The 27634-nt window shown below is 37.2% G+C and overlaps 2 protein-coding genes across 2 annotated transcripts in view; both read right to left on the bottom strand.

The window, feature by feature from the left end:
• LOC116151631 (coiled-coil domain-containing protein 144A) overlaps positions 1-20404 on the bottom strand; it is a 112136-nt gene extending 91732 nt beyond the window's left edge. The window contains exons 1-15 of the mRNA XM_064492865.1: positions 20322-20404; positions 19505-19590; positions 17284-17436; positions 16630-16681; positions 16186-16255; positions 13452-13512; positions 13177-13364; positions 11772-11901; positions 11305-11366; positions 8697-8790; positions 6226-6254; positions 5965-6037; positions 3970-4221; positions 2305-2378; positions 423-1157 (exon numbers count right to left, since the gene is read on the bottom strand). Coding sequence (XP_064348935.1) covers positions 423-1157; positions 2305-2378; positions 3970-4221; positions 5965-6037; positions 6226-6254; positions 8697-8790; positions 11305-11366; positions 11772-11901; positions 13177-13364; positions 13452-13512; positions 16186-16255; positions 16630-16681; positions 17284-17436; positions 19505-19590; positions 20322-20335 — 2073 coding nt within the window. The 5' untranslated portion in view covers positions 20336-20404. The remainder of the gene's footprint in view (positions 1-422; positions 1158-2304; positions 2379-3969; positions 4222-5964; positions 6038-6225; positions 6255-8696; positions 8791-11304; positions 11367-11771; positions 11902-13176; positions 13365-13451; positions 13513-16185; positions 16256-16629; positions 16682-17283; positions 17437-19504; positions 19591-20321) is intronic.
• The window catches only part of LOC116155431 (ankyrin repeat domain-containing protein 7-like), a 60604-nt gene continuing 53369 nt past the window's right edge, over positions 20400-27634 (bottom strand). Inside the window, exons 14-16 of the mRNA XM_064492870.1 lie at positions 22467-22573; positions 21035-21172; positions 20400-20519 (exon numbers count right to left, since the gene is read on the bottom strand). Of these exons, the coding sequence (XP_064348940.1) occupies positions 20438-20519; positions 21035-21172; positions 22467-22573 (327 nt within the window). The 3' untranslated portion in view covers positions 20400-20437. The remainder of the gene's footprint in view (positions 20520-21034; positions 21173-22466; positions 22574-27634) is intronic.

The raw sequence follows: 27634 nt of genomic DNA, 5'->3' as shown, positions 1-27634 counted from the left end.
AATGTGGATCAGAATGGAAGAGATTACTGATAAAGAGAAAAAACAGAGTAGCAGTAAAGGAACCTCTACCTCTTTCTGAAGCTGAATTTTCTTTTTCCAAAGCCAGGAATTCTACTTGTAACATGCCTACCTCATTCTGAAACCTTTGCATATCTTGGTGTAAATCTTTTAGATATACTTTGGATGTTCTGTTACCATTTGATGGAGAAGAACTCACATTTCCTAATTCAGGGTCCATGATTTTAGTTATTAGCACTGCAGTTATCTGCAAGCAATGGCTTCTGGAGCTGGTCTTGTATTGGTTTGGTTTTCTTGTAAGTATTTGAAACAGCAGACATATCATGACTTTTTATTTGAATCGTGTGTTTCATCTCACTGGAGCAGGCAAGCCACAAACCAAAAAGGCTTTCAGGATCACTTACCTGAGGTGCACGGCCAATGTCTGATTTCCAGTGAGTATTTTGGTTCCTTTTTTGTTTTCTTTTTGTATCAAATTCTTGGTCTTCTTTCACTTTAAATGGAACTCGGTTCCTTACTTCATTTTCTCTATCATTATAAAAACTCTCATTTTTGTTAATGCGTTCAGTGTCTGGCTTATCATTTTCATCTAACTTCTTTTCATTTAAATAAAGTTTTGAAGATGGCTGGCAACCATACTCTGTTGACTCAGACTTGGAATAAGATGGAGAAACTTTTTCAAGACTGGGCTCTTTGTGTTCAGAGAATGCCTGGGATCCTACAGAGACAGAGGCTCCAGGTGCATCTTTTTCCTCACTATCAAATATATTATCTGTCACATTGGAAGGTAGTTCCTTTAAATCACCATGTAGTTCAGAGTTGTCACGTAGTGACCCTCCCTTACGATGAAAAATAATTTTGCATTTTTCAAGGATTTTACTGATTTTCTGATTTGCCTTCTTTGTGATAAATTCGGAAGTATTTTTCCAGTCCAATTTGCCTTGTTTGACCCACATGTCCTCATGCTTCTCCACACAAGAATGTTTTGAAGATACAGGTACGTCCTTTCTGTCATGTTCCATATTCATTTCTGGTTCTCTAGGCATTTTTTGCAGATGCACAAGTGAAAGATTAATCTGCTTGATTTGGTCTTCAGATTTCTTTTCTTTCACAGTACATGCCTGTAAAACACACTTATCCTTAAGTAGTCAAGTATGGATAAAGAAAAATTAGAAAATAATTAAGATTTAACAAACCAATCTATGTTTGGCTACTCACAAACTAAGAAGTAAAACATAACTTGCCTTAGCCTTGAAATAGGAGAAAACCAGGAACTCAGAAACCTAACTTTGTCACTGTCTGTTTGAACTAAACAATTCACACATGTTAAATCTACCAAGAATTAGAGGAGATTAGATTTTTAACATTACAAAGATTTCCTCACTAAAAAATATTTCACCTCTCGTACCTTAAATAGTGAGCCCCTCCAGTGCATGTAAAGATTTTTTTTTAAAGGACTAATAACTGGAGAAAAGGCAAACTGCAAATTATTAGGAGCCAAAATCAATTAACATCAATCAGAAAGAGGAACAAATTCCTGAATTTTAATGCAAACGATATACTATGATAGTGACTTATCTCAATATGTATTCTCTGCATCCACCGAGTTATATTATACTCTAACATCCACTAGTGAGAGTGAATAAAAGAATTGTTAATAATACTTACTGATTTCCTACCCTGAAATGAAATAAGTTAGAAACTTTTTGTCTGTTCCCTAACAGCAAAGATCCAATCCTGGAAGGTTTGATTCTCTTACTAGGCAGTTGGGTTGACTCTATGACCCCTATTCTCTCCCTGATTGTAGATTCTGAAATTGATTACATAGAGATCACAAGACAGAAGAAATTTCATCTTGGCATTAATGACTTGCAATTTGAAACTGCAAATTTTGGACCACTGGGAATGACTGTTCCTTACATGAAACTAACTCGGTGGCCATCACTGCTATATTATTTACAATTTCAACTGCTTAATCACATGATTTAATATTTGATATCACCTTCACATTTATCATGTGAGGAAGTTATAAAAATGGAAGAAGTAAACAATATTCAGGAAGGTTTTTTGCCTCAATTCCAAGGATAAAGTTTAACTATAAATTATTATAGATCCTAACAATACTTTAAGTTTTGTGACTAGATAAAATGCTATTAAAAACTAGATATTAAATAATTATTTATTGACTCTAAAAGTCTAGTTTGAAAGGCAATTTCTCTTGAACTGTGTTATCAAAGCACAGAAAACAGTATTAAACAAGAAATTTAAATTTACACTTTCACATACCTGTGAGTGGCTATTTTCCCTTCCATCACGTCTTTCTTGCTCTTCCTCAGAAGTCCTTTCTAAGTCTAGGTCTGCTGAGAAATGAATACGCTTAGTTAAAATTCACTACTTAGAACAGCTAGATAAAAGGCATCATCTTTATAAAAACGTAAAACACATTTCATCAATTGACAGTTTAAATTAAGCTTAATCTTTAGCTGGATATTTACTTCTTTAAGAAATACTTCTAATTATTTAAAATTTCAACAAACTATTTGGGAAATACTAGATGTTACCAGATTAAAGGCATACAAACATCTCAAAGTTTCACTCACAAATTGATTCACCAGACATGAACAAAACAAAGAAATAAAACAAAATTTAAAAATACAGTAGAAATATACAAAGTCACCTTCTCTACCTCCTAACAGTACCTTTTTAACAACATACCAAGCTTCAAGAGCAATGTTATTCATGCTTTCCAAAATTACTGTTACTTTTTATGCTTTTATCTTTCCTTAATCTGAAATGTTTCCCTTTATTGTTCTGACAAGTTCCTTTTCCTCTTTGAAGACTCAGCCTGCTCTGTGAAGTCCTCCTTGATTGCAGCTGTCTTTCTGCAGAGACACAGGGATCTCTTTCCTTGGAGCTACCTTGGTACTTCACAGACTTTTCTAGTGTGTCTTCACCAGCTGAACTGTAAACTATCTCTTTACATGTCTATCCTCTTTGCTCCTCTGCTGCCGAGGACAAACTCTTAAAAGTATCTTTGTATAAACAGTATTTATAAGAAAAACTTCGAGTTTATAGCTTGTAGTCACTACTATAGGAGATAACTGAGAATCTTTTGTAAATACGACATTAATTCTACAGGTAAGGAAAGAAAAGAAAAAACTATAGGAGCAGAAAAAATATTGTATGACTTTCTACTACAGCTCTGATTATATCACTCATTAAGGCACTAAATTAATTGGTATATAAAGTAGAACACATATTAGATGTGGTTAATCAACAGACTGGCTGGCTATCCTAGGAGAATTAGAATTGATATTCCATAGATTATTTTTAAGTGATAAAGCACTCCTTAAAAACCAATATCCTTTTCGCCCTGTCAATCCATTAAAAATAATAAAACAAGCTGATATACTACGTGGACACAGTTAAGAAGGAGGTCCTGTGTAGCAAATTCCCAATGACTGCCACTACCGCTGGGAAAGCCACTTCTAAAATACAGAAAGGCAGAGAATATACCAGAAATATTTTGATATTTAGTTGCAGAGGAGCTTTTTCAGTTACACTGAATATAGCTATAACAAACACTTATAAATTCAGAGCTAGATAAAAAAGCTAAGAAACCATATTTTCAGAAGGGAATCTTTGGATGTCCACCTAGGTTTCCCAACTAGTCACAAAGCTCTGGACATCATCCTCCTACCCGCTCTCAGGAGTGTGCTAAATACTAGTCTGAATGAACTTACTTTCTCCTAATTCTCTTTGCTATTTAATATGTTGCTTTGGTCAGAGGATGAATGTAAATGTCATGCCAAAAGGTACTGTCTGGTTGTAGGTTGCATAAAAAGAGTAAACACAAAGGCGATCCTGCCACAAAGTGATTTCTGCAAAGTCAGAGTATGGTGAAGCCACGCACAGGTAGACTATGGCTAGTTCTCTATGCTGCTTTATTACCTTCTTGGCTGCTTCTGTTCTCTGGCAGCTGTGATTCACACAGGCCACGGAGCGCTGCATTTTCTGACAGAGACACGGCTTCAATATTCATCCGGTCTTTATCTAGTAGGGCCGTCTGCCTCAGTTCTGTGGGTGCTGACTGGTTTGTGGTCACTGATTGTGATACCAACGGACATTTATTAACTTTCAAATGCTCAGCTCTTTGACCAGCCTCATTATTGAGGCTCAAACTAGAATCCCAGTCTGAATGATCTGAAAACAAAGTTTCCACATATTAGAATGTGAATAACAATACAAACTTGACTAACTTATACAAATCCTCTTTCCAGAGCAGCAGCCCCACATCCTCCTCTCCCCCCATACACACTGCTCCTTCCCAGCTGGTTGTACTTTACATGTCATTGCTGTTCACATAGGGAACCACTGTCTCTCTTTTTTCTACTTTTAATTTCCTAGTATTACTTATTTGGATTCACTCATCACTCTCTATAAAACAGTCTATATTCCATAAGAGCTTTATGAATAATTATGATTCTTCAACATATGAATTTTTTCATTAACAAAATGTATGTCTAACCAGCCATTTACTAGACTTTTAAATATGCATGATAGTATTGTGTCCTAGACACATGGGCTTTAAGAAAAATTTACTGAATGGTACTACTTAAATTACAATGAGACAGTCTTTCCCCAATGTACCAATATCTTCAGAATTCTTACCTTAAGCCTTGGATAAACATCATAAATTTATATAAGAAAGGATAGCCTTGAGTGACTAATTTTTTCCATATAAGAATAGGATAAGTCTAGGTACAAACTAGATCCAAAGAGTACAGAGTGCCACGAGGCAGGGAATATATAACAAAAATGTTTTCCTTTTCTTAAAAGAATTAAGTTGTTAGATGTAAACTTTTAGAGACAAGTTAAAGAAAAAAAGGCAAGAAATGTAGACGTAAACTTTAAAGCCCACTTCATCACAAGGGCCCCTTTATCATTTCACATCCATGAGCCCTGTTTAAAACAGCAGTTCTCAAGTGTCATCTGACAAGCCCTGAAGCCCCAAGTTCCCTCCATCTAGGGAGTCCAGGAGGTCAAAACTAATTTCACAATAATACTGAACGCTATTTTCATTCTCATTCTCCGTTAAGTGTGCAGTGGAGGTTTCCAGATACATGACATGTGATAACATCATAGCTCTAATGGCTAATGCAATGTTTCTGTGTGCTTGTTTTTTAAATCTTTCAGTTTTATTTTCTAATATACTAAACATCAATAGATACAACCCACTTAAAAGTTCTTCAGAATTCTCAATAACTTTTAATACTATAAAGAAATGTCCTACACCCCAGAACTTTTAGGATTATTGTTTTAAAAGATCACGTCTACCAAATACTAAGGTAAGACTAATAACTTCCATCATTTTTAATAATCAAAGACAACACACACACACACACACTCCTAATCAAAACATTCAGTTGGCTTAAGATCTTTGGGCTACGGAAATAGCTCAGTGGTAGAGCACATGCTTAGCATGTACAAGGTTCTGGTTTCAATCCCTAGGACCTCCATTAATAAGTAAATATAAAAATAAATATCGTCAATGTGATAGCACTAGATGAAATAATTAAAGTGAAATATGACTGACATGTTAGCAAGTGAAGCTTTACCCTACGTAAAAGCCAGAATTCAATTAAGCATTTTAAAACTCTGGAAAAATCTTAGAACCTAATAATCAATCTCTCAGAATCCCCGAGAAGTATACGGACTCCAAACTGAGCACTTTAGTGTCTCCCAACATCAATAGAAACATCCGAGTCAAAGCTGACATTTTAAAAATCTATTTCTTATGCTTATATATATTTTTCAAACATGGATACCGATCGTAACATCTGCCTTACTTATGTCATCTTTCAATTAAATTTGAAAAAATAAAAGGAGTTAGGAAGAAGAACACTGTACTTCATTTCAGAGTTAAATTTGTATTGCAAAATTTACCTGATTTGAATCTTTGAAAATTCTTCATTGCTCCTGTTTTTTTAGGAACAGAATCTTTCACTCCAACTGCAGGCTGAATGGTTTTTGAAACAAACCGATTAATAATGTACATTTGATACAATCTGTAGTAATAATTCAAGGGGGGAGGGTCTAGCTCAGTGGCAGACTGCCTGCTTAGCAGTGCATGAGGTCCTAGGCTAAATTCCCAGTACCCTCATTAAAAAAAAAAAAAATTCAAGATAAAAGTATAAAAGTTTTTACCTTCAGGTGAGGATACTTTTCAGTAGAATCTAAAAGCCAAAAGGGACACATAATCAATTATAAGTAAATATGAAAGCCAACTATCCAGTCATGCAGTTAGTACTGAGCGCAATCCTCATGCTTGCTTTGGAAATGAACACGTTAGGTTTCGGTGTTTTGTTTTTCAGGGGCAGTTAGGACAGCAACAAGGCAGAAATAGAAATCCATTATAGACACTGAATAAAGAGCAGGAATATAGGTTTAACAAAACATGCAGGTAAGATCTCAAAAGTACGATTATGTTTCAAATGACTTTATAAACTAGAAACGTGCACATGTACTAGTGTGAACATGCTGCCTGAGGAGGAGAAAAGCAATCTCCAATCAGAGGAGCAAGTCACGGCTCCAAGAAGACAAATGTGAAAGCTGACGGTAAAACGCAACAGCACATCTTCCATGCGACTGACACCATTAGACTACAAGTATTTACCACGCTCTTCAATTCGTCCTGTGATTTAGGAAGTCCACAGTTGTGATGGCAGTTCATTTGAATGTGCAATTCACTTCTCGTCAGAGAAAGTGTTATGAATTGATCAGCTTGGATACACACTTGTAGAATAATCGTTCATAACCATTTTTTTCCATACCCACATGGGCTGTTGGTATGCCTACATTTCTTGGATCCTCTAGCCATCAAAGTTTCTTGATCCACTCATGCAAGAAAGAATGTATACTGAGTTTTCAATATTGAAATCTGGTGATCAAAAAAAATTCACTGCCACAGAATTATTAGACATTAAAAGTCTTTTATATTTCAAAACCTGTGTAGTATTCACTGAAAATAACAACTTTCGCATTTATGGAATGAATTCTATTAATTTCTATTATTTTCAAAATTGGTTTGGTAAATCAGGCTAATGTTTAAAAGCATTTCTGTGAAACAACTATCTTATCAAAAAATCAGGTATCAGTAAAAAAAAAAAAAAAAACAAAAAACAAAAAAAAAACCACAGCCAATGCTTCATATTCAAATTAATCTCACTTGAGTAACAAATACCAATACAACATATATCTTTGAAGCCTGATAGGAGGAGTAGCTGTGGTTTACCCCAATTCTAGGCCGCCTCCTGATTCCAGTATTCTCTGGAGTGGCAACGATCTAACCTTGCTTCTGTATAAATATACTGACGCCATCGAAAAGGAGTTCTCGCAAGTTTCCCCTCAATTCCAAAATCACCTACCTGCGGCCTTTTTTCCCTCCTTCCTTCCTTTCACTTTCCTCTTCAAAGGTACCTCTAGATCTGTGGTCTTAATTCTCCCCCTTCTCTATTCTTTGGACAGATGATGCCCACCACTTCTTTTCCCTCTCTGCTTAGTAGCAGTAGCTTACATCTCTAATTTCTACTTCAACTCTTTGCCTCGCTCTGGCTATGAACGTGCTCAGAAAGAAAAACAAAATCGTGCTTTTCCTTGATGCTGTTATGTCTTTAACTCCCCAGCGGCTCGTCTTCTAGATTCCCTTAAACACAAGTCTACCCTTTGAGCGTGATCTGAAGACCAGCAACAAGGGCATCACCTGAGAGCTTGTTAGAAACGCAGACCCACTGCTCAGAATGTGCACTTTTCACTGGGTCCCCAGGTGACTGAGTAAAACGTGAGCAACTCTGGTCTATACCGAGTCTGCTTCTGCAGCACTCGGACTTAACTGATCCTTCTGAAATCCAGCCGCACGCGTCTCACTGTAACACTTCCCCGAAAGCTGCATCAGGAGTTGCAGACTTTCCAATGGACTCTTTACCAGGCTCCAGCGCCCCTGACCTCCCCGGAACGCACCCTGCCCTCTTCCTCTTTCCCACTCTCTTCTGTTGGCCTATGAGACACCATCCTATAAGGCAGCAGCACGCTGCATGACACGAAGGTCCAGACACTGACAGCTGACCACACACGCCTGTGCTCACCCACGGCAGGCACACCCAGCTCTGCGTGATCAGGTACCGCAGTCCTCACCGCCTTCCTAATGATCGGGGGACGGGGGAGTGGAACATTCTGTTGAGCTTCCCGGACAAGCTTTGGTGCTGGAAGCAGCTCACTTCATACCCACCTCATTTCAAACACTCCTCTTTCTTCTTCTAAAGAACTATTCTACATTCATTACCACCTCCTGCCAGGGACCCCCCCCTCCTTTTCCTTCATTTACTCCCCTCCTCTCTACCTCTCTCATTCTTCGCTCCCTCCTTCCCTCCTCCTGATTTCCTGACTGTCCTCAGGTCACAGAGCATCTTGAAAGAAAGCTAACAACTGAGCTCCTTAAACAGCATTCTAGTTTAATCTCTTGCTGACACCCGATAAGATATACAATTTACTTCCTTTCCTCCTCTTTTTTCTCACTATACGTTCAACAGGTGATTTTCTTTGGTTGAGAGAACAGATCCAAATCCTTGTTTTAAATCAACATTCTGTCAAATGACTTCTTTATAAAATACAGTGCTTACTTTCTATTTGTCCATTTAATGTATTTTTTTCTCTTAGACCTGCAGCTCCAGATAAATGACCAACATGGCTCCGTAGTTGAATCTCGGAGGTACTCTGTTAAAATTAATATTAATAATGAGTTGCATAAAGATTCCCTTATCCCTTTCTAAGAAAATACCTGTGTTTCCTACCTTATTATTATTTTTAAATTTCCTACTTTAAAAGCAATTAGACTTAAAAACAAAATAAGCATATCCTGGAAACCCAAACATTTAAAGAGAAAATTTCATATAGACTCTCTAGATCAAGTCTATCTTTTATCTTCAGTTGGCTTCTGACTCTGTAAACTGAGCATGGAAAGCCAGAGCAAATATTTTCATAGACAAAATACTGATATATGTGCAGATTTCAACAAAGAATTAACTTCAAAATACCTAATTCCATTCTGCATTCCTCGACAAAAGAAGAGGACATTTTAAAAAATACACATTTTTATATGTGTAACTGAATTGCTTTGCACTACACTTGAAACTAACTTTATAAACTGACTACACTTCAATAAAAAAAAAAATTAAAAATATACATATTTAAATATATGCTTTAATAAGTATACATGCTATAAATTTAAACTGTTTCTTAGGACAGATATTGCTTTTAATATTAAAATAACATACTTGGCATGAAAAGAAGCCTTGGAGTCTGTCATGTTGAGTATTAAAAGAACACTGTGGAAACTGCTACATTTCAGTAAACAAAGGCTTAGCAGAATCTAACGATTATTTGATAAAACTTTTATTCATAGGAAAAATAGTTGAATAAAGTACCAAAGTAGAAAGAAAAACATTTATGTTTAAATGAACAGCAGAAAAATTTTAAATGTAGTTATGCAGTTCTTCAAAAAAGTACCATAAGCTTTACTTTACTTAGGGAAGTATAAGAACACTGTTTAGTGACCACCCGCCTGTGCCAGGCCCTTATGATGCACATTCTCTTCTCTACACACAACAATAATAAAAGTGATCCTAACGACGGTTACACACTTGCTGCTTCCTGGCCACTCCAAGGAAGATGCTGGAGCACCGTGATGAGCAGACGGGACCCGCTGTTCTCTCTGTCCGGAACATCCCTCCCCGGGACCTTCGTGTGACTGGCTCCTTCCTGTCCGTCACCTGGCAGCTTTGGTCACACTCAGCTCCTTTCTGACTACCTAACTTCCACCCTTACTCCACCCCCGGCCTAACTACAAACTCCCCCACTGTTGTCTAACCTAACGCTCTCCACGTTCCTTAAGTGAAGGACTTACTGTCCCTGATAAAGGGTTCCTGTTTACTTGTTCTTCTGTTCCTGCCACTACAGCCTAACCCCTCAACTGCTACATTCAGTGTCTAGCTGCCTGGTGCTAGTCGGTGTTCAGCAACAGGAGTTTATTTAAGGTCAAATCATCTAAAGTCCCCAGAAGGCGTCAAGTACCAAAGCACTACATACCTATCGGAGATGTCCGGTAATAGTTTGCTGACACTTAACATACCCCAAATGAGAACTCCCCATGCCCGCTCTAACTTTCCCATTTTATTATCCTTCAGATATTAAAAAAGTGTCCTCAACATTTCAGTAGGCCACTAGTGGCCACTGTGATCATTCTGTCTTACGTTTCTATAGCACCCTTTACAGTTGACAATGTGTTTTCACACTTGTTACCACATTTTTGTTCACGACACATAACCTGAGAGGTAGGTATCAGTATCATGTTTTTGAACGAGGTCACTGACATTCAAACAAGTCAGACAAGTGTTTCCAAGACCCCACAGTGGGTCAGAACCAGGATGCTACCACATCTCCTGACTTCAAGTACAGTGCTGTGCCACCAGGCAGGAGCTGCCGGGATCCAAGAGTTCAGGCTCTTCTGACCTCTTTCCACGGCTATCACCTTGGAATAGGTCACCACTACCCTGTACTTAGCTTCAAGTCCGGTCGCCATAAAGGTACTCAGTGCACGCTATTTTCCCTACCCAAAATGGGCTGTCCTCCGTAAAACATCACTAAACCAAACTGCTGATATTTTAACCCCACATGCTTATTACTATTCCCCATGATTCTGCTTCTCCTGAAATGTTCGTTGCAGCTCTAATTGACAATCCAAATATAATAATACTTTCAAGTCACAAGCACTGTCTTTTCAAGGTCAAAGTGGTTAAACAAAAACAGTTTTCTTGTGTGTGTGTGTTTTTTTTTTAGTACAACCTGTTTCTCTCTAAATCTCACTAAGGGTTTTACACATTCATTTATAACAAAGAAACAAACATCTGGTCACAGGCTGACCAAGAATTATTTTCTTTAGTTTTTAGAAAATGTAACTTCAGAACCCAAACCGATTCCCTATGACTTCTAAGCCTTGGTTTTTGCACTACATACACCAGTTCCATTAGGTGAGTCTGGAAAATTAACAGAAGTGCACTCTGCAGTGGTATGACATGTAGCACGGAATGACTTTACTAAGCGTAGGTTAAAATGAGGAAATAATTTTGCTGGGCAAATGTAAAAGTGAGAAAGCAAAGTCAAAACATCCCTCCATTTATGTTTTAACATCATACAATTCTTATATTTGAAAATAATAGTAGAAGGCAGCACCTCAGAATCCCAGGGTGATTTGAGATCTTCCTTTTCTTCGAATCTTAATGCTGATGTTGAGTCTACAAAATGCAGTCACAGATACATTAATGAGAACACATACCACTGGGAAGTTTAAATACATATATAAGTCTATCTTGATTCATGAATATGTCAATAAATTAAAGTGGCAGAAAAGAATTTCAGAGGGTTGAAGCATTTTCTGGAAGAAAACTTGGTCGTAGTTGGGATATTTATGAAGGAAGATGGCAAAAGAAAAACACTTAAGAAGAAATGGATATCATATTTGGATCTACACACTTCAGGTTTTTTATACTAGCTTTTTTTTTTTAACGGAGGTACCGGGAATTGAACCCAGGACCTCGTGCATGCTAGGCATGCGCTCTCCCACTGAGCTGTACCCTCCCCCCTCCAACCATACTAGCTTTTAAGCAGAGAAGAAAATCCATAGATGCTCACTGACTTACCACCTCTGTCAATTTTGTGTGCTCCGTCAGAAGAAATCAATTTGCTATGATCTGCTTGCTCCTTTAGAACACTGTTAATAGTCCGAGTGCCGGTCTCTTTTCCCCCAGTTTTCGGCTTTCTTGCTTCCTCCTATAAAAACAAAACAAAATGTAACAAAAACCCAACTTCAGAAGACATCATATTCCCACACTTGGTCATTCAATCAGTCAGGAAGACAGCATATATTTACTGTATCCATCAGATCATAGGCATTATCCTGGGAGAAGCTGGCAATATATATAAAAGACAGATTCTGCTCTATATTCTAGGGGAGACAGACACACATGAAAATGAATCAACACAGACAAGTATCATTCAACAGCTCTACACCTGAAGTGAACAGATACAGTAAGGGCACAACGGAGAGAAGAGACTTGCTGCGTGTCAATAGCTCAGGGAATGCTGGGAAGACCAGACTGTGTCTTAAAAGACAGACCCAGTGCAAAGAGCAGATGTGAAGGGGATTCTAAAAAGGGCAGCCGGAGCCAAAGGTCGAGGTGTGAAACAGCATGAGAAGTCACATGGAAAACTAGAACTCAGTTACTGGGGACGGAATGGAGAGACAAAATTTGCTAGATTAAATATAAGACATCACTTCATTAATTTAAATGTGCTAAAAAAAGAAATAACTTCAAGTTAAAACTAACTTCCATAGGGAACTATATTCAATATCTCATAAAAAACTATAATGGAAAACAAAGAAAAAGAATTAGATATGTACATATATATGTGTAACCAAATCACTTTACTGCACACCTGTAACTCATATAATACTGTACATCAATTACATCTGAATTAAAAAAAAAAAAACTTCTATAACCAAAAAGAAAAAAGGTGAGGATCAAATTTTCTTTCTGTTGTTCATAAAATCAGCTATATGTCCTTCAGAAGAGTCTGAGCACTTTTTTCCATGAGCTGACTTTTCCTTCTCTAATTTGAATTTGAGATGATTTCTCTCATAATGTGTACTATGGAGTTCCTGCTCTCACTTAACCCCACTATTTCTGCTGTGTTTGTATAACAATCTCTCTCATTTTGACACTCGTTTATCTTTATATTCATCTTGTCCTTATTAGATGAATCCTTCCCCTTTGTACCCCTGCCCATCTTCATATTCATCCAGCTGTTCTTTCCAGTTGCTTCCTTATTCTTTCTTTTCTTAATGGCATATTTGAGAACTGTTTATTGCCACCAACCTTTACAAATCTCAGTCCTGCACGTGTACCTCTCTTGTTATCACACTGTTTTCTATTGTGATCTTGAGGACTTCCATTTCTGTGTAGGATCCTTTTCATCCCCATGAGAATCAGGGGGATGATAAGTGAAAAAGTACAGGAAGGAAAAGTTAAAAACAAAACGACTTACCTCTGTAACACCAAGGACTGCTGAAGACATGAGAGGTTCCGGTGCTGGGAAGGCAGGATGAGAAAAGCCTGGAACTTTGGTTGATGGTTGGGAAAAGGTTGTAACCGCATCTTCATTTTCATTATTAGAATTATTGTCCTCAAAGAAGGTGCTAGTTCCTGGTTTCAAAACACCATCTTTTGCCTCTGCTGTAGTGAAAACAAGGTATGGTAGATGAAATTATCTATAATTTCTCATCAGTGAAAACGCAAAATGACAGTCTTCAAATAACTTACTGTTTATCATGGGTTCTTGCCAGGCCTGAACTGGCTTTGCAAATCTTGGATGCCGGACTTTCTAGAGAAGAAAATAACAGCTTTAAGAACAACAAATATGAAATTGAATAAAGTAATTACAACATTCCCCATTCCTAGATGATCTAACACAAAGAGCGCTGGCTTTGGAGTCATTCAGATATGGATTCAAGTTCTGGGTCTGTCATTTACCAACCTACATCTTCTCATGGGGTGAGGATTATGAGAGATGACCTCAGGGGTCCTAAAATGTTACTTTCTTTACCCTTCATTGATTATTATACAAACATTATGGTATCCATTAGATGACTTTCTTGACCAAAATGATCTAGAACAAAAACTTATCCCTGATAGTTTGGAGTTCTATTGTTTAGAGTCCTATTGAAAAAACTAACATTAAGAAATTTAAAGTAATTGTTATATTTTGAAATGTGCTTGCATGATTTATATATGTGTGAATTCTCTCTCATGGGGGAAATACGAGAGTTTACTTTTTAGCAGTATCTTATTTGGATGAGTTAGAACAGCAAACAGTATAAGCTACTTCTATCCCATTCGCCAAAAAGCTAAAGACAAATGATTGTTCAAATTCAGCTACTTCTAAGAAAGAGGAATAAAAACAAAAGTAATTCTGAAGGGCAATGACTCATGAGTGAAAGCCACACACATAGTGAACAGAAAGCTGTAACTAAACATGTTCACAGAGGCAGAGTGAGATGGACTGAAAGAACAGACACTGAAGAAGTGTTTTCTGCAAAGAAATATTAGGTTTGGGACAAACCATTAAAAAAAAAAGTGGGGAGGAGGAAGAAAAGAAAAAGTGAGACATGACTAGTCAAGTACAAACTTCAGGCAAGAAAAAAAGGAAAATGTAAGTATAACAAGGCATGTGGAGAAATACATGTATTTCAGCATCTATAGATAATAGATAAGGGCTGTGTCAGTATTGTTAGGGATATATATACTATGAGTGAAAGCCTCTGTTTTACCTTTTTATTATATATGTAAAAATGTATAAATTATATATGAAAGTATATATATTATTCTTCAGCAAGTATTATAAAAATACCAAAATACATGATATATGAAACATATATATAAAACAAAGGCCTTTGTTCATAGTGTATCCCCAATAATGCTGACCTGTATTACTCTACAACTGTTTGTTTGTAAATACTACTATAAGTGAGAGTTAAATTTTGTCACTCCAAGTCACTCAGTTGAACATGGTCATCTCTCCCTACCTGAACACTGCAAATTATTACTAGGAACACTGCAAATTATTACTAGAGAGAGAGAAAAACAGATTTTAAAAGTTCCTAACATATCAGCTTTCCACCTAGAGAAAGAACTGGTGGTCAGGATTCTAAGGATATTATATAGCTTGAAAAGATATATTGAATGGAACATGAGAGAGGGCTAAAAGAAGGTTAAAAAGTTTTCATCTCAAATTCTAAGCTCACAGTTGGTGGACACTGAAAAACAGACTGTAACCTTTTCCTATTTCTCATATACTTCTTATCTATTTCCTTGGCATTTATGACATACTTCCTCTCATAACAACTGAACTTTTACAGCCTAAACAAAGGGAATAGAAATTTAAGTCATATTTTTAGAATTTGAATAGATTTCACTATGACATAGTATGCATAGTACCATCAAATAGATTTCATTATGACAGTGTGTGCATGTTATAGTACCTGTAGCATTATGCAGAATTCCATGTCTCTTCATGCACTCACATTCAAAAATAATAAAATGCTTCTTACATTTAAGACCTTATTCTCGGTGCTCCAGGAAATGCACAATTACGTTCCCTAATCTCTAGCGGTGTATGCTGATGCAGGGGCTATAAAATGAGTATGTAAATAACTATACCACAAAATATCTGAAACTTGAAGTTTTAGAATGGGACACGAGGACTGCACCTACTTTTTAAAACTATAATACAAAAGAATTCTGAAGTAGGTTTTATCATATGGTTATTAGGAGTCTACTTTGAGAGCTGGCTGTTATTTTAGGGAAAACATGTACTCTTCAATTAGATGAAGAGTTTTGAATATACTCGTAATGAGGTAATTTAGAAAACACAGAGAAATCTCTTTAGAACGTGGATTTTGAGAAACAGAATTTTAATTTCAAAATTTCTATAATTTCAACTATTAGTCTTAATGCAGAACCAGAGATAGAAATAAAGGGGAAAAAAAAAAAAACCCTCTTTCCTCACAACTCTCTGATACCAAAACAAAAAGTGTCCAAGGGGAAAAAAAAAAAGATACATGCTACGTAGTTTTGGAACTGAAAGGCCCCAGGAAGATGCCATGATGATCACAGTAAGTAGCTGTTGTGCACTGAAGATGTCCCTGAGGCACAAGTATTATACAAGTCCCGTCAGTGTGGTTTAAAAGTCAAAGAATCTTTATCCTTGGCCAAGCTTCACACTTCCTCTGTTGTGGGAAACCTTTTCACAGTACAGTTTTCCTGTCACAATCTATTTTCTAGTCCATTCTGCTTCAGCCTCATCTTCAGTATTTACCAAAGTAAAAAAAAGAAAAAAATTCAACCTGTCATATTTTTATAAAATGGTTTACTCTGACCAACTTTCTAACACAAACATAAAACAATGATAGGCAGACCACTGCTAAATTTTAAGAGTAAATACTATGCAAAACTAAATTCAGAGCAGAAAAATTAATTTCACAAGAAAACACTTTACCTTGGGAGCAAGATCTAAGTCACCATCTGATGGAGGCCTTGAATCATCAATGTCACGTTTGGGTGAAACGCTTTGGAGCAAAAATACACATCAAAAATGAGTGAGTTCATTTCTTTAAACAAACAAAAGTGACAAAAGTCTATGCTGAGGGATAAGAAAGCAGATTTGGGAGCCAGGCTGCTTGATGGTTAAGTCACAGGTCAACTACTTGATAACCATGGAATCATGGGTCAACTAGTCAACCTCCTTAAACCACAGCTGCCTAACTAATAGTAAGCTGTAACAGCACAGCTTCTCTGCAAAGCTGTTGTGGTGACTGTACGAGGTAACAAATGTCAAGTACACAGCACGGTGTCTAACCCAGAGTAGGACACTCAACAAGCCTTGTTTCTTTTCTCTGTGTTCCCTTAGTCAACATATTTTGAAAAATCCATAAAATCCTACCTGATGACAGAGATGTCTTCAAACCTCGGTGAAAACTCAACCACTAAATCCGCTATTAAAGAAAAAAGTAAAAAAGATTCTATATCAGCAATAGAAAAACACAGAATATTAAAAGTGTAAGACCAATGTTTTGTTAAAAAGCATTCCTTTGGGACCACACCTGGAGACTACACACTTCTGTGAATATTGAGTATACTCCTGGTAGGTAATTAATGCATAAAAACCACTTCCCCTCCTTTATATTTATCAAAAAAAAGGGTGTTTATCCAAATTTGATATCTTAAAGTGAACTGTTTACAAGGACCAAAATCCCAACCAAACTTTATGAGACTCACAAAAAATGGTAATCGTTAGTAGAATCAGCATCATAAACTGACATCAAGCTCACACAGCGTGGTGTTTCTGGACGACACCCATGGGACTAACCCACCCCGCCATTTGGCTTTGTCAGCCTCATGTTATCTGGGCACATTCATCCCTATTTGCTCACATACGGTCTAGGGCTGCTTTCACACTGCAATGGCGACATGAGTAGATGTGACAGACACCACATGGCCTAAAATATTGACTCTCTGGCCCTTTATAGAAAAAGCTTGTGCATCCCTGCCTTATGTCATAACAGGAAACCCCAAGACTCAAATTGAATCTTCTTACTCTTCTGCTCAACATTCTTTGGTGAATCCGTGCAGCTGCCATTGCTGGTTCCCAACTCGACAACCATTTCTTCTTCGTCATCCTTGCCGGACAATTGCAACTTTTCTTGGATATTCTCTGCTCCAGTATGCGAAGAAGGTAAACTCTCCTTAGCTGCAAAAAGAGAAATGATTATTCTACAGTCATCACAGTAACTACATCTCTTTCCCCAGAGGCTGGTTGAGGCATGAGCATGCGATGTAGCCCAGCCAGTAAGATGCTAGGGGAAGTCTACCGGAAGCTTCTCTGTTTTCTTCCTAGTTAACAGAAAACATGCAGAGGGAAGCAGCCCTCCTTGCCTGCGGATACTGCCATGCGAGAATATGATGCTTGGAGCTGCCGCTAATCAGCAGACCAGGAAAGGCGACATCAAACACCAGCAGCCTCACAGCTGAAGGAGGGACAGCGTCTGGGATCCTGATGACATCACCAAACCTTCTAAACAATCCTGACTCCTGCTGCTGTAGCCACTGTTACTTAGGCCTCCTATTATTATTTGTGGCTAAAAGCACTCTGACACATCTCCCAAGGTCTACAGCAGACCTCCTCCTTTCTATACTACTAGAAAGGCTTTCAGAAGCATGCCTGAGCTACGTAGTCACCTCGTTCCCAACCATTCCTACAGCATCCTTCCTGCACCAACAAAACGAAACTCATAGATCCTGCAAAGTTCACTGGCACATCTTAGCCTTTGCACCGCTGTCCTTTCTGCCAAATGTAATCTTCAAAGATGTTCCGCCCACCAAACACTGCCCTTCTGCATCCTTCCCTGGCAAACTTCTACTCGCTCTGCATGGCTTACCTGACATCCTACCCACTTTTCAAAAACTTCTTTCCTCACCATGGACTTAAAGTATTTGGCACATATTAAATACCCATAAAAATATATATAAATACAGTTACAAAGTCCTCGTGGGCTCTGGGACACAGTAAGCACAGAATAAAGTAAAGCAAATCATAAAAATGAGGATGACAGTAACAAGCTCCAGGAGGCCAGGAACTGTGCTTTTGACCTGTTTGCATGCTGTAACGTCAGAGTGGTGCTTAGTACCTAAACGACACTCGATAGTCATCTGTTAAGTGGATCAATTAACAGATAAGAATGTTTTCTTTGGAAGTCCTGTTTAAAAAACATACAGACATTAACCAGGGACAACTCTGTTGTGTTATGAGCACCTTGAAGACCAAAACTCTGTCTATTCCATCTTTGTATTTCCTACAATAGTTCTTTGCTTGATCCAGGCCTACCAAGTTAAAGGTGCCCTCATATAGTTCAGACTGAACAGCACGCTAGGGGTCACACCTAGGCAACACAGTCTTTTTTTTTTTTTTATGTGAAGTACTTCTGTGCTTTTATTACAATTTGTTAAGTCCTGAGTTGTGCTATTTGAGTAATTATTATGACAATCCTTTAACTAATGGCAACAGAAAATCTTGTTCTAACAAAATTATACTTTCATGACAAGTATCCCAAAAAAGAGAAGAAAACATCTGACTCTCACAAAGGCAACATGTCGCATTCTGTTTGCACTTCTGAGGAATGCAATCGGTGAGACTGAGACTTTGTTGGTGTAATGATGCGAAAAGTAACCAGTGCTTCTCAATAAGGCACTGCTTTCCTGACTTCTGCACTATCACTAGGTATCTTTAAAAAACAATCTCTTATTAGTATGCTACACACTGGCCCAGCTGTGCAGTTCTAATTTTTGGCCATTTGTTTACAGCACCAGGAAGGTATTGCTGAGCTCCCAGTTTTAAAGACAATCACTTTTTAGTGAGGCTAATCACTGTGCAATAACTAGCATTCATTTACCCAATGTAATCCATTTGCTGTAAAAACTAAAGATCCAGTTCTGTAACAAGGCCAACTTGTTATAATGTTAGGGGAAATGTACAACAAAGTTAAAAACCTGTTTTTCTTATTTACACAAAAATATATGGGATTTCAGGGGCCATGATTAAATAAATGAATTTCTTTTCAGACAATATTGTCTCAGATTTTAAATTACCTACAATTAACTTCTTAAGTAATTCTGAATACTAGACCATTAAGAAAAAATTAATGAAAAAAATAAAAACATGCATGAAATTTACACACTGGCTTTTTTCACTGCTCTTTCATTATCAAAAGTTCCTCACTCTTACTTCCGTATCTATGATGGGCCCAACAAGAGTAACTTACTACCCGAACTCTGTCCTAGGTCGCTATTTTCAGGGGGAGTAGTTGGTATCTTTTCGTCTCTGTAGTCGACAATCAGTTGGTAAATGCTACGTATAAAAACAGTGATAAATAAATATTACTACTTGAATACTAATATAAAAACAATTACCAAAAATATTAAATTCTTAGATTATTTCAGACAATATCAGAGGTAATAGCAAACCTTCAAATTGTCCCATATACTTCAAATTTGTACAATCTACAAACTTTTAAATTTAGCATGTACAACTAAAAAAGAAAAAAGGTGAAGTTGTCATGAGCTGAGGGCAGTACAGCTCAGCAAGTTAACTAAAGCGAGCCTGACATATGGAAGGTATCTCGAACTCAGAAGTCCCAGCTCAATAACCAACAACTATTTGTTCCTGGAAAAGTTGCTTCTCATCAGCTCAAAGTCTTCCTTTATAAAACTGGGATCTTACTGTCAGGCAGTTAGTTATTAATACTCATAAGAGTATTACGAAGATTTAATGAGATAATGTATCCCCCAGATGCTCAGAGAAATAGTGGAAGAATGGAATAATTTCTTCCTGAACTTAAATGCTGGAACTATTTGAGAATCCCAAATAAAACCCAATGTGTGTTTTCTTTCCCAGGTGTAACATTTAAATGTGGCAGTTTTCAGAAAATGTTACAAATTACGGTGATTAGGTGTTCCTTGTGGTTTATAATTCAGGACACCTCAGCTACTACATAATTTGTAGCTACATTTATTTATAAATATATGACCTCATACAAGCATATGTATGAGAACTAAACAAGCTGTCACGCTGAAGTTTACGTGTCGATCACCATGAAGACCACGGAAACTGGATCAGCACAGGCATCCCGGGAGCAGAGGTCAATGACCTGACTGCAGGACCAGTTTCTTTTTCCTTTTCTTCTTTTAAAGTTTTATTAAAGGTCTTTAGAGAGCAACATCCAGACTCCAGACTCAGCTGCCAAGGAGATCCTGTTAAAACTAGTTTTAGTACCAACGCTGCAGCAACAGAATCAAAGGAAACAAGAGAACGATTAGAGTGCCCTCGCCCTGCCCCAATGCCTTGTGGGAGAGGACTGTCACTGTGGCCTTAGGGAATCCCTTAGGTTCCTGGAAAATTCAAGAAGAAGATTATAGAAGAAAGTCCCCAAAGGAAAATACAGGATTTTCTGCTCTACTAAACATTTCAAGACCCAAACAACTAGTTAGAAAAATCAGGTATGTGACATTATTTGTACCCCACGCATAGGTGTTACACTGGAATGAAATGGAGACCAGTAGGACCCTAAGGATAAAGGTCTTACAAACCCTGAGATAAAGAACCCCGTGCCCACTGCTCCATCTCACTAGTCTGGCCTTTTGCTGGTTTCCAGCTGGTGATGGGGAGGGTCTCACTGCCATCCCCAAAGTGCCTGCTCCCAACTAGGAACTCTCACCTGTCACGTAACAAGTAACAGTTAGGTCACTTCCAACCTCAGTTTAGAGATAACTGGCACTTTAATGGAAACACTTACTGTTTAAAACCGTTAAAACGAGCATATTGTTCAGGACACCATCCCTGTAAATCTCGAGAACTGGCATTAACATGCTTCTGAAGCAGCAGCTTGACTATGTCCGGTGAGTCATGAAACACAGCAAGCGTGAGCGCTGATCTAAAATAAAAGAGACAACTTCACCCTTAGGAACTTAGTTAGCGTAACTCAAGCAGTTAATTTGGTCTAGTTTACCAAGTTAATATCCTGCCCACCCCTGGAGAACTGACCACTTACATGCTCAAGTGCTCATCTTTGCAAATCCCCTCCAAGGCCAAAACGGAGGGACAAAAAAGAAGCCTCCTGTCCTACTTGGGTAGCACACAGTAGAAGTGGCTAATTTAAAGTCCTCTGATGGACAAGAAAGGATGCTGAGGTCACTTATCTGAAGTAGGTAAAGATTTAAAGGATTCCCCATTTCTTCCCTAGTCTGAAATATAATACTTTAAAATCAGCTAGAGATCAGGTAAGGAGAAGCTGTTTGCAGGCTGAAAACAGTAATATGAATAAAAACGGCAACAAAAATAGTCACGGCTGCAGTTAACACGCTGAGAAGCATGTGGCCGGCACTAACCTGAACAGTCTACGTATGGTCTTTCTTAGGCACAACCCCCCTTGAAGGATGTATGACGACCCTCCTTTACGTGACAGGAAACATACTGGTTGGTGGTAAGTCATGTCCCCCAGGTAACACACCTGGACCAGCAGGAGAGCTGGGAATTCAACCTCGTCTGACTCTAAAGCCCAGCTCTTTCCTCTTTATCATCCACCAATGACCTGTCTTCTTTAAAGGAAATGTTTATTCAATATTTAAAGCTATTTTTCTTCCTTCTACTATTATCAATTAAAAATAAAAACAAAATGTACTAGAAATGAAAAAGGATAAAAACTGATGAGCCCACAGTATCTGGTCATAGTTACTCTCTTAGTGATACTCAGTGATAACCTAATAACATCAGTATCCTTCAAAGAAAGTAATTTAAAGCAGAGTCATCCAAAAGACAAAACAAACTCCTCTTTGTTTAATATGCATTTTTTAAGAAAAAAAAGTACCAAGAAGAGGTTAAAAAGTTATAAAAGAATGAAGAAATTCAACACTGTCTCATAAGGTAAATTAAAATTAGAGTCCATACTAATAAAACTAAAATGAAATCCCTGAACTATGGTAAGATCACATGACCAAAAAAATCAGGTTGCAAACGACAGCAGTCACTACCATAAAGGAAGATGAGTCCTGCTGCATACCGTTCTTGTGACACCAGGCAGAATAATTGCTTTTCTACCTGACTGATGATGTGTTGATTTTAAGTTAATCCTCTTCTTATTAAGTTAATCTTTCTGATTGGCTGTTACTGCTCTAGAACAACATTAAGATTTAAAAAAAAAAAAAGAGAGAGAGAACAAACTATTGTACCTTTGCAGCTTGTCGACTGCATGTACATTTGCCCCGTTCTCTATCAAAAATTTGACCATTTCTTCTTTGTTCTCCCTGATGGCGAGTAAAAGTGGTGTGAAATTATACTGTAAAACAGTAAAAACAGTTGATAATGTGTAAAATTACATATAAATTTCAAAACTGAATTTAAAAACTTAAGTCTCTTAAAGAACTTAAACATACACTATAAAGTAAATAACAAGCAGCCCCTTCTTCCTCGCCCCTCTATGCCCCTTCTCTTTAAAAGGTTCCTCCTTGACCTCCTCAAAAGTTTCCCTGGGAAGTCATTCTCTGAAACTCACTTCAGACATTAGCTGGTTCCAAGAACCTTCGCTTCTATCGCAGCGTGTGTCAGGCATTCTCTAGTTACCTTACTGCTCAACTACTACTCCTGACACTCTAAACACTGCTCCAGAGAGAACCATTTAGCTGCTGAATCAACTACATTTTTAAGGAGCCACGCTGAGGAGAAAGATACCATACTGTCTGCAGCATGTATAACCTATCCAATTACAACTATGACTAATCTCATAAAGCTTGGAGACATTCCAATGGGAATATGACTACTTGCATGTAAAGAAAAGGTTTTTCTTAAACCAACTTATACATTCTAATTTGAAAAATTCCTTCCCACTCTTAAGGGATTATTACAAAATATGAAATCAACTACTCTTAAGGGATTATTACAAAATATGAAATAAACTATAAATTAATATAGATTGTCTTTAAAATCTTGAAATATTTATCAAAATATACAAACAGGAATTGTAAATTCAACTGCTTACAGAGGCAACATAGGTGGCCCAAGTGAAAATCACAAGTGAGGACAGCAAACTGGAGAACACACGCCCCACCGAGAAGGGGCCACCTCTGCAGAGCAGACCACATAGGAGCCTGGGCTCAAGGGGGACCAGATTTGATTCTTTAGGAGAAGTTCTGAAGTGCAGATTTCTGCACAAGTCTCCTATATTTTAAATGTTGACTCAATGTGTGGAGACAAACTGAACATATCCAGGGCCATGTTTAGTCTATAGCCCACTTGTGTTTTTATGTTTGAGGTGTTTCCAAACAGTAGGGTATAAATCAAGTATTTGTGTGTAAAACCTTGCCTTTCTTTAGAATCATACATCTTACACACAAAAACACTGGGCCCCAACATGTAATAAAAATTGTGATTAAGACTCACAAGAATTTTTCCAATGCCTACTAAAACTACAATCTACCTGTATCTAATTCTCCCCAATTGTTAATCAAATGGATTATTAGTTCATAAGATGGCCGAAACTAAATTATTAAAACAATTCCAATTTGTTACTAATGTCATGGGTCTTGATGTTTAAAACTGCCATCTTGCATGGTATATTTATATATAATGGAATACGACTTAGCCATAAAAAAGAATGAAATAATGCCGTTTGCAGCAACATGGAAGGACCTAGAGATTATCATACTGAGTGAGGTAAGTCAGACAGTGAAAGACAAATCCCATAGGATATCACTTAATATGTGGATTCTAAAATATGATACAAATGAACTTATTTACAAAACAGAAATAGACTCACAGACACAGAAAACAAACTGATCGTTACCAAAGGGGAAAGGGGGTGGGAGAGGAATAAATTAGCAGTTTTGGACTAGCAGATACAAATTACTGTATATAAAATAGATGAACAACAAGGTCCTACTGTATATACTACAGGGAACTATACTCAATATCCTGTAATAAACCATAATGGAAAAGAATATGAATATATATATATGTATATACATATAACTGAATAAAAATATATATAACTGAATAAGAACATATATAACTAAATAAGAATATATATATATATATAACTGAATCACTTTGCTGTACACCAGAAACAATCACAACACTGTAAATCAATTAGACTTTAATTTAAAAAAAAACTGTCATCTTGGTTATGCTAGGGCTCAATGAATCTAACAGATATATTGCAAGAGTCTGTCACACAGCTTTAACCAAAAGAAGGCTCATGACTTCCTATTACTGCAATCAGAAAAACCCTACTGTATAATGATACAGGCCTTCCTCAAAAAAGAACAATCTCAAATAAACAATTTAACCCACCACCTAAATGAATTAGAAAAAGAAGAACAAAAAGCCCCAAAAAGCAGCAGAAGGAATAAAGATCAGAGAGGAATTAAATACAATAGAGATTAACAAGACCATAGAAAAATATCAACCAAACCAAAAGCTGGTTTTTTGAAAAAGTAAATAAAATCGACAAACCTCTGGCCAAACTCACAAAGAAGAAAAGAGAGAGCACAAATTAGCAAAATAAGAAAGGAAAATGGAGAAATTACAACAAACAAAATAGAAATACAGAATATCATACGAGAATATTATGAAAAACTATATGGAACCAAACTGGATAACCTAGAGGAGATGGACAAGTTTCTGGAAACATACTGTCCACCAAGACTGAATCAAGAAGAATCTGAACACTTGAACAATCCGATCACTAGAAAGGAAATAGAAATAGCAATTAAAAACCTCCCTACAAATGAAAGTCCAGGACCAGACAGCTTCACTGGGGAATTCTACCAAACATACAAAGAAGAACTTCATACCAGTCCTTCTCAAACTCTTCCAGACGATTGAAAAGGAGGGAATACTCCCAAACTCATTCTATGAAGCCACCATCACCCTGATACCAAAATCAGGCAAAGACACTACAAAAAAAGAGAATTATAGGCCAATATCACTGATGAACATAGACGCCAAAATCCTCACCAAAATTTTAGCAAATAGAATCCAACAACACATAAAAAAGATTATAGATCATGACCAAGTGGGGTTCATCCCAGGGACACAAGGCTGGTTCAACATACGCAAGTCAATCAATGTAATACATCACATCAACAAGAGAAAGGACAAAAACCACATGATCATCTCAATCGATGCAGAAAAAGCATTTGATAAAATTCAACATTTATGATAAAAATTCTTGCCAAAGTGTGTATAGAGGGAACATATATCAACATAATAAAAGCTATATATGACAAACCTACAGCCAGCATAGTACTCAATGGTAAAAAAATTCAAAAGCTTCCCACTAAAATCTGGGACAAGACAAGGATGCCCACTATCACCACTCCTATTCAACACAGTCCTGGAAGTCCTAGCCACAGCAATCAGGCAAGAGAAAGAAATAAAAGGGATCCAAATTGGAAAAGAAGAGGTAAAAGTGTCACTATATGCTGACGACATGTTACTATATATAGAAAACCCTAAAAGGTCCACACAAAAGCTACTAGAGCTAATTGAAGAATTCAGCAAGGTAGGTTACAAAATTAACGTTCAAAAATCAGTTGCATTTCTTTACACTAATGATGAATCAACAGAAAAACAAAGTAAAGAAACAATCCCCTTTAAAATAGCACCCACAGTAATAAAATATCTGGGAATAAATCTAACCAAGGAGGTGAAAGAATTATACACAGAAAACTATAAACCATTGATGAAGGAAATTAAAGAAGACTTTAAAAAATGGAAAGATATTCCATGCTCTTGGATTGGAAGAATCAATATTGTTAAAATGGTCACACTGCCCAAGGCAATCTACAGATTTAATGCAATCCCTATCCAATTACCCAGGACATATTTCACAGAACTAGAACAAATCATAACAAAATTTATATGGAACCATCAAAGACCTAGAATTGCCAAAGCATTACTGAAGAGAAAGAAAGAGGCTGGAGGAATAACTCTCCCAGACTTCAGACAATACTATAGAGCTACAGTCATCAAGACAGCATGGTATTGGTACCAAAACAGACATATAGACTAATGGAACAGAATAGAGAGCCCAGAAATGAACCCACAAGCTTTTGGTCAACTAATCTTCGACAAAGGAGGCAAGAATATACAATGGAATAAAGACAGTCTCTTAGGCAAATGGTGTTGGGAAAACTGGACAGCAGCATGTAAAACAGTGAAGCTAGAACACTCCCTTACACCATATACAAAAATCAACTCAAAATGGATCAAAGACTTAAACATAAGACAAGATACAATAAACCTCCTAGAGGAAAACATAGGCAAAACATTATCTGACATACATTTCAAAAATTTTCTCCTAGAAGAAATAAAAGCAAGAATAAACAAATGGGACCTAATGAAACCTACAAGCTTCTGCACAGCAAAGGAAACCAGAAGCAAAACAAGAAGACAACCTACGGAATGGGAGAAAATTTTTGCCAATGAAACCGACAAAGGCTTGATTTCCAGAATATATAAGCAGCTCATACAACTCAGTAAGAAAAAAATAAACAACCCAATCCAAAAATGGGCAGAAGACCTAAACAAGCAATTCTCCAAGGAAGACATACAAATGATCAAAAGGCACATGAAAAAATGCTCAATATCACTAATTATCAGAGAAATGCCAATCAAAACTACAATGAGGTATCACCTCACACCAGTCAGAATGGCCGTCATTCAAAAATCCACAAATGACAAATGCTGGAGAGGCTGTGGAGAAAGGGGAACCTTCCTACACTGCTGGTGGGAATGCAGTTTGGTGCAGCCACTATGGAAAACAGTGTGGAGATTCCTCAAAAGACTAGGAATAGACTTACCATATGACCCAGGAATCCCACTCCTGGGCTTGTATCCAGAAAGAACCCTACTTCAGGATGACACCTGCACCCCAATGTTCATAGCAGCACTATTTACAATAACCAAAACATGGAAACAGCCTAAACGTCCATCAACAGGTTACTGGATAAAGAAGATGTGGTATATTTATACAATGGAATACTACTCAGCCATAAAAACCGACAACATAATGCCATTTACAGCAACTTGGATGCTCCTGGAGAATGTCATTCTAAGTGAAATAAGCCAGAAAGAGAAAGAAAAATATCGTATGAGATCGCTCATATGTGGAATCTAAAAAACAAAAACAAAAACAAACAAACAAGAACAAAGTGTAAATACAGGACAGAAACAGACTCATAGACAGAGAATACAGACTTGTGGTTGCCAGGGGGGTGGAGGGTGGGAAAGGATAGACTGGGATTTCAAAATTGTAGAATAGATAAACAAGATTACACTGTATAGCACAGGGAAATATACACAAAATGTTATGATAACTCACAGAGAAAAAAATGTGACA

Source organism: Camelus dromedarius, chromosome 12 (assembly GCF_036321535.1).
Source record: "Camelus dromedarius isolate mCamDro1 chromosome 12, mCamDro1.pat, whole genome shotgun sequence".
NCBI lineage: Eukaryota > Metazoa > Chordata > Mammalia > Artiodactyla > Camelidae > Camelus > Camelus dromedarius.
This window is presented reverse-complemented; position numbering and strand designations above follow the sequence as displayed.